The following is a 15,796-nucleotide window of genomic DNA, read 5'->3' on the forward strand; positions in this document are numbered from 1 at the left end:
CATTTTAATTTTAATTGCAAAAGATTCGCTCAAAGAAAATAACATTAATAAAATTATCATCATTCATTTAACATGAATGGTAAACCAGGTAATGGTTTACCATTTTAACATTCTGCCAATGACAAATAAAAAAATTAATAATTTTAAAAATAGTTTAATAAGAACAAAAATGAAACTTTGATATAAGATTAAATTTTTCATTTTGCACAGTTATCAAAGCATACTAATGTTGGAGATGAAAACATTAGTTCCCTTAAGGCAGGGACTAAAAATGGAGTATGTTTATATCATTTTATTTTATTTTATAATATTATATGTTAACAAAATTATATTTCATAATAAAAAATTAAATTTTGAAAAGTATAAGAATATAAATTATTGATATTATAAACAATAATAACATTAATCAAAAGATAAATTCAATATTAACAAATAATTTTTTATTATAAAATTGAACATACATACAGTTAAATTCTTAAATAAATTAAATTTAAAAAATGAAAACCGTCATTCAAGTAAAAAATTAAAAATAAAATAAACTATTTTAAAGTTGATACATTAAAATTTTTACTTTTACATTAAAAATTACAAGTAAAATCATAGTAAAAAAGCTAAAAATACAAAGAAACATATTAACAAGGTTTTAAAAAAATAATTTTGTTTAGATAATCTCAAATATTATTTAAGTTTTTCTAAATTTTATAATCAACGTTTTATTTTAAAAAAAATATAATAATTAATATTAGTTTTTTTAAAATATAATAATAATTTAAATTTTTAGTGCTACTTAAATTAATACAAAAAATTGAATTAATAGAAGATCAAAATTTAAAATCAATGATAATGAAAACAAACTAAAATTATTTAATATTTCTATTTCAATTTTCTAACTTTTTTTATCTAAATTATTTTATATAGTTAATATCATTAGTGTATGTTAAATTTGTTAATAAAGTTCAATTTTTTATTAATGATAAATAAATTTTGTGTTATAAAGAAATATCATATAGTAATTTGTGAGAAATAGAAGTAATGATTTGTTTGACATTTGTATTCATGGTACTAATTCTATTCAAAGGGTATTTGTTTCTAATCACTACATCTACTATGTAATATTCTGGCTTTGGATGGCAATTTTTACACATCAACTTATTCAATAATAGAAGATAAATTTGGACAAGTAAAAGTGAAATAATTATATACTTTTTGAAAATAATAGTAACAAGAGCTGTGAGGCAGCATGAGTCCCTGCCTAGTGCCAAATTAAACTATATTAAAATTGATACAATTTACATTTTAACTTTTACATTAAAAAATACAAATAAAATTAAATTGCAGGTAATTAAAAAAAACATTTTATACACATTTAATGCAAAACAACACGAGTTTTTTCAGTCAGCCCATGGGTTTTCCGTTTTTGCCTATAAAGCTCATTAAACCAGGGATGTTGCCTCCTCCGAATCGAAGCTCTTTACGTACGCACATCATGGTCTTGTAGATCGATAGTCTTGGTGAGGCCGCTGGTTGTAGATAGCGTGTAAATTCTTTTCAGAAACATAGGTAAAAAAATTTAGAATTGTGAAATTAATCATAGTTTCGAAAAAAAAAATTAACGGCAACAACCAATGATAAAAGCAAAAACTAATTTCATTTTAATTATTAATTCTATTAAATAGCAAAACATTAGAAAATGTGAGAAAAGCCAAAAAATAATTAAATGTGATTGGTTGTCACGGATTTCAAAGCAAATTAATAGGCAGAGATGAAAACATTAGTTTCCGCCTATAGATAGGCGGGACTAATAAAATAAAACTTTAATAAACAAATTAGTTAAAATATCTATACTAGTTTAATGGAATCAAATCAGAATTACAAAATATAGCAACATTTTTTTCAATGAATATTCCTATTAAACAGTGAACATATATTTGCATGCATTTGAAATTGTTCGGAATTATCATAAGGGAATCGCAATCCAGTAGACATTTTAGATCCTCCGGAAAATATTTGATTAGCTCTATAGATTATTAACAAGGTTTTTTGGAGTTTTCTGAACGGGAATGTCAATATGATAGGAAACCCTGAAAGACCTTCAGCTGTAGCAGCATGATGGAAAATGCGGACGCAAACATTACTCCATTCTACAATATACCGAAGCAAGGATTTTTTCCTCCACTACCCACTGATCAAAATGTTTCAAATTTACATATCATTTATTCAAGAGCAAAACTACTGTACTGTCAACAACAATACATCTCAATACCTGCAGAAAAGACAGTTTCGCCCATCGGGAAATGGGCTCCTCAGCTTAACACAAAGTGCTGTATGCAGAAACCGTAGGTATTTCATTTGTGGTTTTCCCCCTTTTGATGGAAGTATTTCGGTACTACATTTGAGGAGTTTTTCTGGTTATTTAGATACAAATTCCAAGCAATGCTCTGTTATCAGGGCAGTCTCTTCAGTTGGGTCAGACTCTCAGGATGGGTCAAAACCAGAGGATGATGCCAACGAGCATACTGTCGCTGGTAATTAATCATAGTTTCGAAAAAAAAAATTAACGACAACCACCAATGATAAAAGAAAAAACTAATTTCATTTTAATTATTAATTCTATTAAATAGCAAAACATTAGAAAATGTGAGAAAAGTCAAAAAAAATTAAATATGATTGGTTGTCACGGATTTCAAAGCAAATTAATAGGCAGAGATGAAAACATTAGTTTCCGCCTATAGATAGGCGGGACTAAAAAACATTAAGAACCATCTTTCAAATAAATGTGATGAATGAAATAAAGACTTTAAGAAATTATGAACTTTCCATATCAATTCATTAAATTTTTTTAACTACTCTGAATTTCTCACAAAATTATAAGAAGAATTTATATAAATTTTTTTAAAAAAATTCTACAATTTTAAAATTATTTTAATAAAAGTTAAAAAATTATAATTAATATAAAAATGTTTTTTTATTTTTAACATAATATATAATTTAATTAAATTTAATAATTTGTAAAAATATAAAATAAAATTGAAGTCTAATGGTAAAGGAATGTTTACTTTATAAATGATTGAAATGTATTTTTAAGGGAATTTTTTTTTAATAGGGCAGTATTTTCTTTTGGAAAATTTATTTTCAATATGGTTAAATATTTGACTATTATTAAAATTCAGTTATCCTTCAATATAGTAATGAATATCTCTTTTAGTTCAGCCTGGAAGCAAAGGCGGTGAGAAAACTTAAAATGAAAGACTCATAAATGCGTATGTCTAATGTTGTCAATTTATGGTGTACAGTTAAAATTTTCTATAAGAGATTAGGAATTCATCTAATTTTTTGCTCTGTCACATTTGATTGGTCATCTCTTTTTAATTAAAAAAAAAAAAAAAAAAAAACCCAGTAAAAAATATACCAGCCAATAGAAAATTGTAAAAATGGAGAGAGAAATTGATATTAATAAATAAATCAGAGCAAACTATAGAATAACCTATAAGATAAATATTCAGCACAGCGTCCAAAGCAAAACTAATTGAAAGAGGTGAAAACATTAGTCTCCGCCTATAGATAGGCGGGACTAATAAAAAAAAACAAACCCAAACTTTACTAATCTCCCTTTGATGTGAGCTCTTGTACAATGAATGATTTACCCGAACTTACCTCCTCCACTAATTGTTCGAATTAAATAAGCCTAAATAGCTGATATGCAGATTGGCTCTTCCTTCGTTTATATAGCTGATATGCATATTGGCTCTTCCCTCGTTTATATATATATATAAAGAGAACACATAAACTATACTTCCGCACCAACACTGCAAAGAAAATTCATCTTTCCAGAATTTGCATTGCCATGGCAGTTATTTGAAGATTGGGCAATTCAGCATGCGATGCGAGTCTGTACAGGCCTTATGGGCCTCCTCTCCTCCTCTCCATCACGTTGTGGACACTGCAGTGCTTAACCACCCTCCAAGTCTCTACACCGGCGGATCAGATGGAGCCATCGTCTGGTGGAAGCTCTCTTCCCAACAGGTATCCATTTAGAAATAAAACAGAAAATCTCTAATACAATTTCGAGCTGCATATAAGGTTCTGGAGGTTTTAATTGCCAGCAAATAAATTTAATAACTGCACAGTTTTCGCAGCTACGACTGTTATTTGCCCAACCTGCAATTGCAGTAAAATTTTGTTGTGGAGATGTAGTGGGAGCCCTTGCGGCAATATAAATCTGCTGCATACTATTTATCTAAGAGGCCGAAATAAGTGATCTTTGTTCTTTTGAAATAAGTTTGTGAACCTGTTTCCCGCTCGTATTATGTCAAAGTATTGCAGAAAATATAAAGTGGATCGATCAACGATAATTTTAGAACAGTGAAAAAATTCATTGGCTCGTGGATCTCTAAAGATTTAACAAAAAGGATAAAACCCATTAAGTATTTTGTACTAAGCATTCCTTTTTCGTTAAATTGGGGGTCTTTCTGGATCTTGCACCCCTAAAATATAATTCCCCAATCAAATAAAGGAGCTGCATTCACAAAATGGATATCATTAATTCTGGAGCTTTTACAATCAGTATTCTTGGAATAATGACTACCCAATAATCCTTCCACATAAACTGAACTGAAGACTTACCATTAATTCCTCTATCTCAGCTGGCCGGTACTACAACAAAACTTGAAAGACTTCCACCTTACAGCTCTGTCAGTGAGTACCAGAACACATCATCTTGCCATACAATGTCAAGGGCTTCTATGCCTTCCAAAGACAACAACTTAGAGACCATAAACATAATTAAAGGAGGAAAGCAGAATCAGTTGCAAGTGCCCACATCAATTCTGTGCTAGCAGCACGCCCTTCCGTAAAACCTTAATGATCTTTGTCCAACGCCTAATGATAGCCTAAAAAATCCAGACACTAATAACAACAACAAATATCTCAAATGCCATAGGAAATAATATCTCGGAAGGAGCCATGTTTGACATGACTGTTTGTTTGTACCTTATAATCATTTTTGTATGACCGTATTCCAGTGTATCTGGATGAATCGGATATTTCAGTGACTGGTCAATCATATTTATATTTTCCATACAATGCTTACTGTTTCCTTTATTAAGGATCGACAGGATGCACTTTTTTCCATAAAAATATGATTTTCATTAAGAATCAAATTCACTTGTCTTCCCTCACAAGCTAAGCCAAGAGATCATTGAGGAAGAGGGCCATCCCACCCATCATCATTAACAGGATATATGTACTAGGGGCTTGCGTGACTACCGCATTTGCTAATAGTTCCACCAGTTTATTAGCGTCTTTGGAGCATTATGTGAACTGTAGCATTGGAAACTTAGGAAGGGGGTTCCTTCCTTCCTGAAGGATGCTTTTTTGATTCGAATTGGGGTCCTCCCTTTGACCATTGCATTTATAGTGATTTGAAACTCACCTATTATGATTCAGATTAGGGAATCCACAACTTTTGAAATTGCCATTGCAACCCTTTAACATGGCCTATTGCTTTTCCACTTTGTTATCTGTGCCAGCTTCCAATGAGGGGTCATCCATTTGACCATTTGTAATGATTCGAGAATCAGCTTTTATGATTGGGGAATCTGCATCTTTGGAGATTACCATTTCTGACCCTTCTACAAGGACCATGGCTTCCACTTGATTATTTTGCCCAGGAGTATGAAGATATTTGAGCCTCCATAAATATCCCATTACCATCTCTTATAAGGCATCAAGCCCTGCCATCTTCATCGGTAAGCTTTTTTGTGTCTTTTGTAGCAAGGTAAGCCACTTCGTCAGCACTATGACTTCAGCAGCATACCGACAAGATAAATTTGAAAGGCTATTAGTTTAGATTGCATATATTCTTAAAAGGGTGCTACAGGGTGTAATGTGGATCAATTATCATTACACAGTCAATGACAGGATGAACGAGCAGCAGACTGAATGGAAACAACAGCTGGATGATGTGTCTTCTGCGATCTTCAACCAAGATTTTGGGACAGGGATGGCAGGGGATGGAATGGATTTATTTAGGCCATTTTAGGGGACGGTAGGGGATGGCAAAAGGGACAGCTATATAAAAAATAGGGAAATTTCAAATGTTCATTTGATAACATTGATAAGGCATTCATCAAATACATTAAAATCCTTAAACACAACATTAGAGCTGAATTAAGAGTTAACATGAGAGTCGAACAAATTAATAAATTTCAAAATTAATTGCTTCTATAATTCATTGTCAATGTGCATATGATGTAAAATCAAGGTAACCGGTAGATCGGTACTGTACTAGTACGGGAGACTGGTACCAGTACCAGTATCAGTATGTCTATTTTTGAAAAATAGGAGACAGGGATACTTGGAGATGCCATTTTTTAAATAAAATTTAATAATTGATAAATTTGCATAGTTGCAGGGAGATCAATATAATTTAATAAGCTATTATATATCCCTAGTTGCATGAATAAATACTATTGATAGGTGAAAATAAGCTCGCCTGATGGAAATAAACTTGCACAACAAGCAAACACGGATGAATGTGCCATAATTTAGGTTTTTTTTTCTGTTTTTTGTTTTAGGTTTAAGTTTCATGGATCTTGAGATGTCTTTGGTATAGGAAACACATCCCACTCCTCGAGACACGTTTCCCTACAACTATATGTAAAATTAAAAAATACAACCAAATGCCCAAAGGCAAGTTTGAACTACAAAATAAAAAAAGTCACAAAAACATTGTGCTATAAATTATGAGGTTGCCCCTAATTTGCATCTGTCAACACTGCATCAAAACTGGAGTCTACCTTTGAGCCACTACCACTATGAGGGATTGCCTCATCCAAAGAACTCTAACCAATCCATTTTGTGTCTCCTCATCAATTTGGGTGGTGTCTTCAAGATCAACATCCCTTTGTAAAGTTGGAGTTTGCTAATACTTTGAGGTTTGATGATCTTAGTGTTGGTGTTGGAAATAAGCCACACCCGGACTGATGATGGACTGGTCCAAGAGGGGCCAGTAGCTCAGTGGTAGAGCACTCCAGCAGCGTATGGAAGGTCCTAGGTTTGAGTCCTAGCTGGTCCATGTCTCAACATGGTATCAGAGCTCTAGGTGTTACTAACTTCTGATTTTAGCAGATCAATTGTTGCATATAGCTGTTGTTTGTGTTCAGATTAAAGATGTCAGGTTGGTATCAGAGCTCTAGGTGTTACTAACTTCTAATTTTAGCAGATCAATTGTTGCATATAGCTGTTGTTTGTGTTCAGATTAAAGATGTCAGGTTTAAAGGCTGAAGATAGGCTTGAGGGAGCCATTGACTTTGCTGCTTGGAAAGTTCGTATTCTGTTGATCCTTGAAGAAAATGACCTACTGAAATTTGTAGAAGAAGAAAGGCTGTCTCCTTCAGAAGATGCTGAAGAGCTGAAACTGTTCAAGAAATATTCCCTCAAGGCTAGAAGGATCATAATTGAGTCTGTCAAGAATCATCTTGTCACTGTCATATCAAAGTTTACATCTGCCAGAGAAATGATCAAACACTTGGAAGGGATCTATGAAGTCAACAATCTCAGCAGGGCTCTTGCCCTAAGACAACAACTTCTACACATGAAAATGAAAGAAGAAGACTCAATCATAGCCTACTTCATGAAGATCAATGAACTAAAGGACAAGCTAAGCACTCTTGATTGCCAAATCTCAGATAAAGACCTTGTTATGATTGCATTAAATGGTCTACCAGATGAATGGGAACCATTCATTCGTAGCATTGGTGGAAGAGCTGATCGTCCCAACTTTGAGCGTCTTCAATTTGATTGCATCGAAGAGGAATCTCGAATTGAGGTAAGAGGAAAACTCAAAAACTCTCTCAAAGATAATCATGTTCTCTTATCTAAATCTAGGAAAGGTGGTCATTGGAAGAAAGAAAAGAGAAGCAAAGATTTTAGATCCTCCTTCTATGATCCAAGGAAAAAGTCAAGAGATTCCTCTCACATTCGTTGCTTCAGATGTGATAAGTATGGTCACTATGCCAGAGATTGTCAAAATGACCCAAAGGAAAGGGAAGCTAACTTAAATGAGGTTGCCGAACAAAGTGAAGACTACCTTCTTATCTCTACTCTTTCCAGCAATGTTCCTACGGATAGCAATTCGTGGATACTTGACAGTGGTGCCTCCAGACACATCTCAGGATTTCGTGAGCATCTCTCAGATCTGATTGAAAAAGACACCAATCTTCATGTTGTAATCGGTGATGATGCTTGATACTCGGTAAAAGGTTCTGGTACTACCTCTCTAAAACTAGATTCTGGTATTTCCTTACAACTCTGTGATATTCTATTTGTACCTGGTATTAAAGAAATCTTATTTCTATTTCGGCTTTAGAAGATAAGGGTTTGCAAATAGCATTTTCTGAAGGGAAAGTACTCGCTTGGTCTAAGAAATCTAACTTCAAATCTGCTCGTATTATTGGAAATAGATGTGATAGTTTATATAAGCTTGCAGCCAATCCAATTCAAGCTCTCATTCATGAGACCCCTGAATCATGTGAGCTATGGCATAGAAGATTGGGTCATCTTCACTTTCAAGCTCTTCCCACTCTCGGTAAAATGGTCAAAGGTATGCCTAATCTCAGTTTATCTCATGATGATGCTTGTAAAGGTTGTGCAATGGGTAAGAATGTAAAGAATCCCTTTCATAAAAGTGATAGTAGGGCTAAAGAAAGGTTAGAGCTTATTCATTCAGATTTATGTGGTCCCATGTTAGTAGCATCTCCTAGCGGGTTCTTATATTATGTTATCTTCATAGATGATTTCTCTAGGAAAACATGGATCTATTTTCTTAAAACTAAAGAGTCTGAAGAAGTCCTAAACAGATTTAAAGAATTCAAAGCCTTAGTTGAAAATACTACAGGAAATCGAATTAAATGTTTGAGGTCTGACAATGGAGGTGAATACACCTTAGGTAGCTTCTATGACTTTTGTGTTAAAGCAGGAATTAAGAGGGAGTTCTGTGTTCCCTACAACCCTCAGCAAAATGGAGTTGCTGAAAGAAAGAACAGGACCATTGTTGAATCTGCAAGAGCCATGATTCATGATCAAGACTTGCAACCTTTTCTATGGGTAGAAGCATCCAAAACCGCAGTTTATATTCAGAATAGATGTCCTCATCAAGTCCTAAAAGATGTAACACCTGAAGAAGCATTTTCAGGAATCAAACCTGACATCAGTCACCTAAGGATATTTGGAAGCCCTGTGTATGTTCATGTGCCTAAAGAAAAACGAACCAAGCTAGATCCATCTGGAAAGAAAGGCATCCTAGTAGGATACAGCGAATCTTCCAAAGCTTTCAGGATCTACATTTCAGGTCAAAGGTATGTTGAGGTAAGTAGAGATGTAACTTTTGAAGAAGATATTGCTTTCAAAAGATCTAAAGGTTCATTAATCAACAATGATGATATGATGATGGAAAAACAAGATTCAATTGTTGATGCTAACCCTGAGTTACAGGAGGAGTCTACTGATCTCCCAGATCAGGAAGTTCAGAATGACTCATCAGAACCCATGCAATCTACCGATATACCTCAGGATATTGTGGTTTGCAAGAAGAGACCACTCTGGGTTAGAAATACAATTCAAGATGCTGAAGGGTTTGCTGCTCCCAGAGGAACCTTCAGAAACAACAAGAGTGTCTAAAATCACGCCAACTACATTTCTGTGATGTGCAATATAATTGAGTCTGAACCCCACAATATCGGAGAAGCTATGTCCATCATGCTTGGAAATTAGCCATGGATGAAGAGTATGGGTCTATCATCAAGAATGATGTCTGGGGCATTGTACCCAGACCCAAAGGTAAGTGTGTCGTTTCCTCTAAATTGTTGTTTAAAATTAAACATAATGCTGATGGTAGTATTGAAAAATATAAAGCTAGGTTTGTAGCTCGTAGCTTTTCTCAAAAGGAAGGAATAGATTATGAAGAAACCTTTGCCCCTGTTGCTAGATATACCTCTATTAGGTCTATAATAGCTATTGCTGCAGCCAAAGGTTGGGAGCTGCATCAAATGGACGTTAAGACAGTCTTCCTCAATGGAGTCATTGAGGAGGAAGTCTATATTGAGCAACCAAAAGGTTATGTAATCCATAAAAGAGATTCTCATGTTTGCAGGTTGAAGAAAGCTTTATATGGGCTCAAACAGGCTCCTCGCGCTTGGTATGAAAGAATTGATAAGTACTTACTAAGTTTAGGGTTTTCCAAGAATGATGCTGATGCTAACATTTACTTGAAAATTTATAATAATGAGATGCTTATTTTAGTTTTGTATGTAGATGATTTATTTCTCACGGGTGAAAATAAATTAATCATAAGATGTAAAAAGGAATTAGCCTCAGAATTTGAAATGAAAGATTTAGGTCTAATGCACTACTTCCCAGGGTTAGAAGTATGGCAAAGAGCTAATGAAATCTTTCTAAGTCAGGGAAAATACACTATTGATATTTTGAAAAGATTTAGAATGATAGATTGTAAACCTATGCGTACTCCTATGGAATCTAACTTAAAGAAGTTAAGTGTTTCTGCAGCTAACTCAGATTTTGTAGATCCTTCTGAGTACAGGCAGTTGATTGGCTCCCTAATGTACCTAGTCAACACTAGGCCAGATATCTGTTATGCTGTGAATGCTCTCAGTCAGTTCATGAGCTCACCGAAACATGTTCACCTGGTTGCTGCCAAGCACATTCTAAGATATCTACGTGGCACGATTGGTTATGGGCTGAAGCATACACTTAATACCCCAATCCTCCTGAAAGGCTACTCAGATTCAGATTGGGCAGGAAGTGTCAAGGACAGGAAAAGCACTTCAGGCATCTGCTTCAACTTGGGCTCTGCAGTAATCTCTTGGGCATGCAGGAAGCAATCTTCGGTAGCATCAAGCACTGCAGAAGCTGAGTACATTGCCGCATCTGTTGCATCCAGAGAAGCAGTGTGGCTCCGTAAGCTTCTTGTTGGATTATTTGGTCAAGTCAATGATCCTACCACCATTCATTGTGATAATCAAAGCTGTATAAAGATGTCAGTAAATCCTGTATTTCATGATCGGTCCAAACATGTGGAAACACACTATCATTACATTCGGGATATGATGTAGAGAGGCGCCATTCATCTAAAGTACATTAGCACAGATGAACATATTGCTGACATCCTCACCAAACCCTTATCCAGAGTGAAGTTCGAGTACTTCAGAGATAGACTCGGTGTCATGGAAAACGGAACCCTGATTGAGAGGGAGCTTCAATCTCAGTGACTATTGGTAGCACTTTGAATCATTCTTTGCTTGTGTGCAAGAATGAATTTCATCCAATCAATGCTTGTGTGCTAGATGGATAGTTGTAATAATGTAAAGACCCACTGATGTATTACACTTTCTATGCTTGTGTGCTAGAACCATCCTATGCTTGTGTGCTAGGTGGAAGATGTAATTCTATGCTTGTGTGCTAGATGGAACGTAAAAGGTTCAGATTATGTATTCTCCTCCTCCCTAGTTAAGAGGGAGTGTTGATTGTAACTAGGGGTATAGGGGTTCGGATTGCCTTAAGGCAACATCCGAACCCCTTTAGGACCAGGTCATACCCTAACGTGACCCTATCTTAAATGCCACGCTAAAACACACCACAATTAAATATTAGCCCCAAAATAACATTAGCGCCACAAATATCAAGGAGGCCGACTTACAAGGAGGCCGACTTTAATAGAGTAAAGAGGCATATAAGTAAAGGTCATTTTGCAAGTCAACATCATCAAGTTCAATTAAAATCAGAATGCGAATTAGCTCTGCTGTGCGAACCTAAGGAAGAGGGCGAATTATTCAGTTTGGTGTAATATTGTCCAAGGGGACATAGCATATCTTGAGGCAAGTCATTGAAGCATACAAGGACAGATCTGATATGTGAAGATCAGATTCGAGCTAAGTATTGTACTGTTATTTAGAGGAGAATATATAATCTGACCTGTGGGTCTTTCATGTTGGGTTTTTCCTCCTTGGAGGTTTTCCCAGGGTATGCTTGTTTGTCTTCTATTATATTTTTGATTTATGTTGTCTTACTAAGTACTGCAAATCTGATTACAATCTAGGGCACAATTTAATGCATGTTGGTTCACTAAACTACTGCAAATCTAATACAACCTAGGGCATAATTAAATAAGATAAATCTGGTTATCATACCTAGGGTTTAAATTAACGTGGTATCAGAGCTAGGTCCAGGCTAGGAGCCCCAAGCACACGAGAGGTGTGGCTTAAGGGGGTGTGTTGGTGTTGGAAATAAGCCACACCCGGACCGATGATGGACTGGTCCAAGATGGGCCAGTAGCTCAGTGGTAGAGCACTCCAGCAGCGTATGGAAGGTCCTAGGTTTGAGTCCTAGTTGGTCCATGTCTCAACACTTAAGAGTCACAAAGCACTATGCATGATCACCAACTTCTTTGCTCATCTAGAGGTAAGCCTTTTCATCTTAATAGAGTAGATGAAGTTGTATGTGGACCAATTCCTCTCAGCAATAGAGATATAGGCGACCTCTGAAAGGAGGTGAATAGCAAGCATCCTTAACTTTGGTGTAACCTTCTTGTTCCCTGTCCACCATCCAATAGGATTAGTTTGAGCTAATGTAGCTCTATCTGTCTTCGCCTATGTTTTGTGTAAGAACCACAAAAGGCCCTCAACTGAGACAACTAACGTTTTGCTGAACTTGTTGCGTTTCAAGTATGTTCTTTGCAAATAATGACAGCAAATAGAATTTTGACAATCTTAAGCACAAAAAGCAACTAATGGTATTTGCTGGAAATCAATTTATATTCAACAACACTGATCACAACCTCATTATATTCGTTCATCATTTATTAATACTCAAATAAAAAATAACAAGAAGCTAGAGAAGAACTGATAAATACCATTATATTCTGTTAAAACCCTTATTTTCCTATTGCTGGTCATACACAGATTTTATGACAGCAAGCTGCAATTTATTTTAAATTGACCCGAAATACTTGCATGTTAGCCCGATGGAAAGACATTGGCAAGGCGTCCCTTCTGGCATTTGTTTCGAAATTTTTGGACTCCTCCTCAACAAAAATCGTACCCTTTCAAGGAAGAAAGGTACGGCAGACCAGCAAGCTGTACATGCACAAAACCCCCATTTGTCACACACTTATCCCTGCCTCTGTTCTGACTCTGCGGCTGCAATCAATCTTTTGCATAAAAAATTAATAAACCTCTTTCCAATTTGTCCAATCTTGGTTTCTGGATAAAACCAACTGAAAGAGCAAGATCAGTTGATATTTCACAACCTCTGATGCTGTTGCACAAGAATCCCATGTTTTCCTGTATCGATACCTCTGATCACTACAGAAGAATCTTCTGCTGAAACCCTAGGCGAAAACTCCTCTCAGAGCTCCAAAGCAAATTATCCAAAACTCAGCATAATGAAAGAAGACCTAAAATCTTCTTTAATCATCTCCATTTAGGGTTGGCGCGATTCCCAAGAAAGGTGCGATTTGGCCTTTAATAATGTTTTAACTTTTATTATATATTTTTGACTATTGAAGTGTCAAAAAAATAAATCTTTTTCCATTTAATATAAAACTGGCCCCATCTGATGAGAAATAGACCCTCACTTAAGTCATAACTTAAAGTGACTTTTAAAACATTAAAACATTAAAGTTCGCCATTTAATATTTAATTAAAATAATTAAATATTAATCTCTCTAAGTATTCATCAGAAATGCCTGCTGTCTGAACTAGAGATTGCTAAACCATAATCTGTCCTTGCCCAACCTACTGGCTATAAATAGCAGGACTGCTAAAAATAGAAAGTATCTCAAACGAAGTCCTGGAGACCTCAAACGAAAACCAGACCTGGAGTGCTCGCTCTGAAGATGGTGAATCAAACTCTGGAGGACCCTCTACCCAACCTCATCAGCCTACAAGGGTCAGTGATAGGCTAATCTACTCAACTGACAGATGTCAACTAGAAGGGGACATCACAGTCCGCCCCTCCTGAAATTGCTTGTCCTCAAGCAATCTCAACTCCGGATGCTGTAAAATTTCCTCGCTTTCCCAAGTAGCATCGTCTACCGGCAAATCCTTCCATTTCACTAGGTATTCTGTGATAGTTCGTCTCTTGAAATTCCTCTCCCTGAACTCAATGATAGCCTCAGGTACGAGTATCAACTTCCCCTCATCATCCAGGGGTGGTAAGACCGTGGAAGGAACAATACGGTGTCCCAACACCTTTTTGAGATGTGACACATGAAACACATTGTGTACTCTGCTATCTGCCGGTAAATCCAACTCATAAGCCACCTTACCTATACGCTGGGTTACTCTGAAAGGGCCATAATATCGAGGCTTGAGCTTCTCTGCTCCACTCCTCTTGAGAGTAGATTGTCGATAAGGCTGCAACATTAAATACACCATGTCTCCTACCTCAAATGACCTTTCTGTCCTTTTCTGATCAGCATATTGTTTTTGCTGATTTTGTGCCTTGGCTATATTTTCCTTAAGAGTCTTCACAATGTCCTGACTCTCCTGTAACATGTCTCCCGCACTAGGCACCCTACTGTCACTCAGCAATAAGTCAATGAAACTGGGAGGTTCATACCCGTACAGTGTTGTAAATGGAGTCATCTGAATGGACATGTGGTGAGTGGTATTGTAACAGTACTCACAGAGGTAAATCCACTTCACCCACGCCTTTTGCTGCCCTGAAATATAGTTCCTGAGGTATCCCTCCACCCATTTGTTAACTATCTCAGTTTGGCCATCAGTCTGAGGGTGGTAACTGGTGCGCGGTGTAATCTCGGTCCCACAGAATCTGAAAAGCTCCTGCCAAAATTGGCTCAAAAACCGCGTGTCCCTATCACTGACAATAGTCTGAGGCAACCCATGTAATCTGAATACCTCTCTGAAGAATAACTTTGCTACCTGAATAGCTGAATAAGTGGTGGTGATCGGATAGAAGTGAGCATACTTTGTCAAACGATCCACAACCACAAATATGCAATCACGTCCCTGCGCTCTCGGTAACCCTGTGATGAAATCCATAGACAAACATTCCCACTTCCTGTCAGGAATTGGAAGTGGCTGAAGTAAACCAGCAGGGTATGTATGCTCCTGTTTATTCTGTTGACAAATAGGGCACTCTCTAACATACTGTAGAACATCCGCCTTGAGCCCTTTCCATGTGAAGCGCTCACGAACTTGTCTGTAGGTTTTGAAAAACCCGGGATGTCCAACTATCGGTTCATTATGACAAAACCGTAGTATCCTACTCCTCAACTCCGATCCTGGGATCAAGTACACTCTCCCCTTGTAAATGATCAATTCATTTACAACTGTATACCTGCTGTCCACTACTAACCCCTCTATCACACCTGCAGCCCAGCTATCTTTGGCGTACTCTGCCACTATAATATGCCGCCAATCCTCTGCTATCTGGACCATAGAATTCAAGTGGGGACGACGTGACAAGGCATCTGCAACTACATTCTGTGTGCCTTTGATATAGGAAATATCAAAGTTGTAAGCCTGAAGTTTGCTGACCCACTTTTGTTGCCTGTCATTTAAGTCACGCTGCCCAAAGAAATGTCTCAAACTATTGTGGTCAGTCTTAATGCAGAACTTGCTGCCCACTAAGTACTGTCTAAACTTGGCCAGTGCATGCATTATGGCCAACATTTCCTTATCATAAATGCTGTAAATTCTCTCAGGTCCACAGAGTTTCCTACTTTCATAAGCAATAGGGTGCTTGTACTGCATAAGCA

At 36.3% G+C, this 15,796-nt stretch overlaps 1 protein-coding gene across 5 annotated transcripts in view; it reads left to right on the forward strand.

Moving 5' to 3' along the window:
• The first annotated feature begins 3,674 nt into the window (after window positions 1–3,674).
• The window catches only part of LOC131036328 (uncharacterized), a 188,490-nt gene continuing 176,368 nt past the window's right edge, over window positions 3,675–15,796 (forward strand). Inside the window, exon 1 of one of the 5 annotated variants that reach the window (XM_057968182.2) lies at window positions 3,675–4,023. In XM_057968182.2, coding sequence (XP_057824165.2) covers window positions 3,877–4,023 — 147 coding nt within the window. In that variant the 5' untranslated portion in view covers window positions 3,675–3,876. The remainder of the gene's footprint in view (window positions 4,024–15,796) is intronic. The other 4 variants (XM_059209409.1, XM_057968183.2, XM_057968181.2 and 1 more) reach the window with 4 other exon arrangements.

This window comes from Cryptomeria japonica, chromosome 7 (genome assembly GCF_030272615.1).
Source record: "Cryptomeria japonica chromosome 7, Sugi_1.0, whole genome shotgun sequence".
Lineage (NCBI taxonomy): Eukaryota > Viridiplantae > Streptophyta > Pinopsida > Cupressales > Cupressaceae > Cryptomeria > Cryptomeria japonica.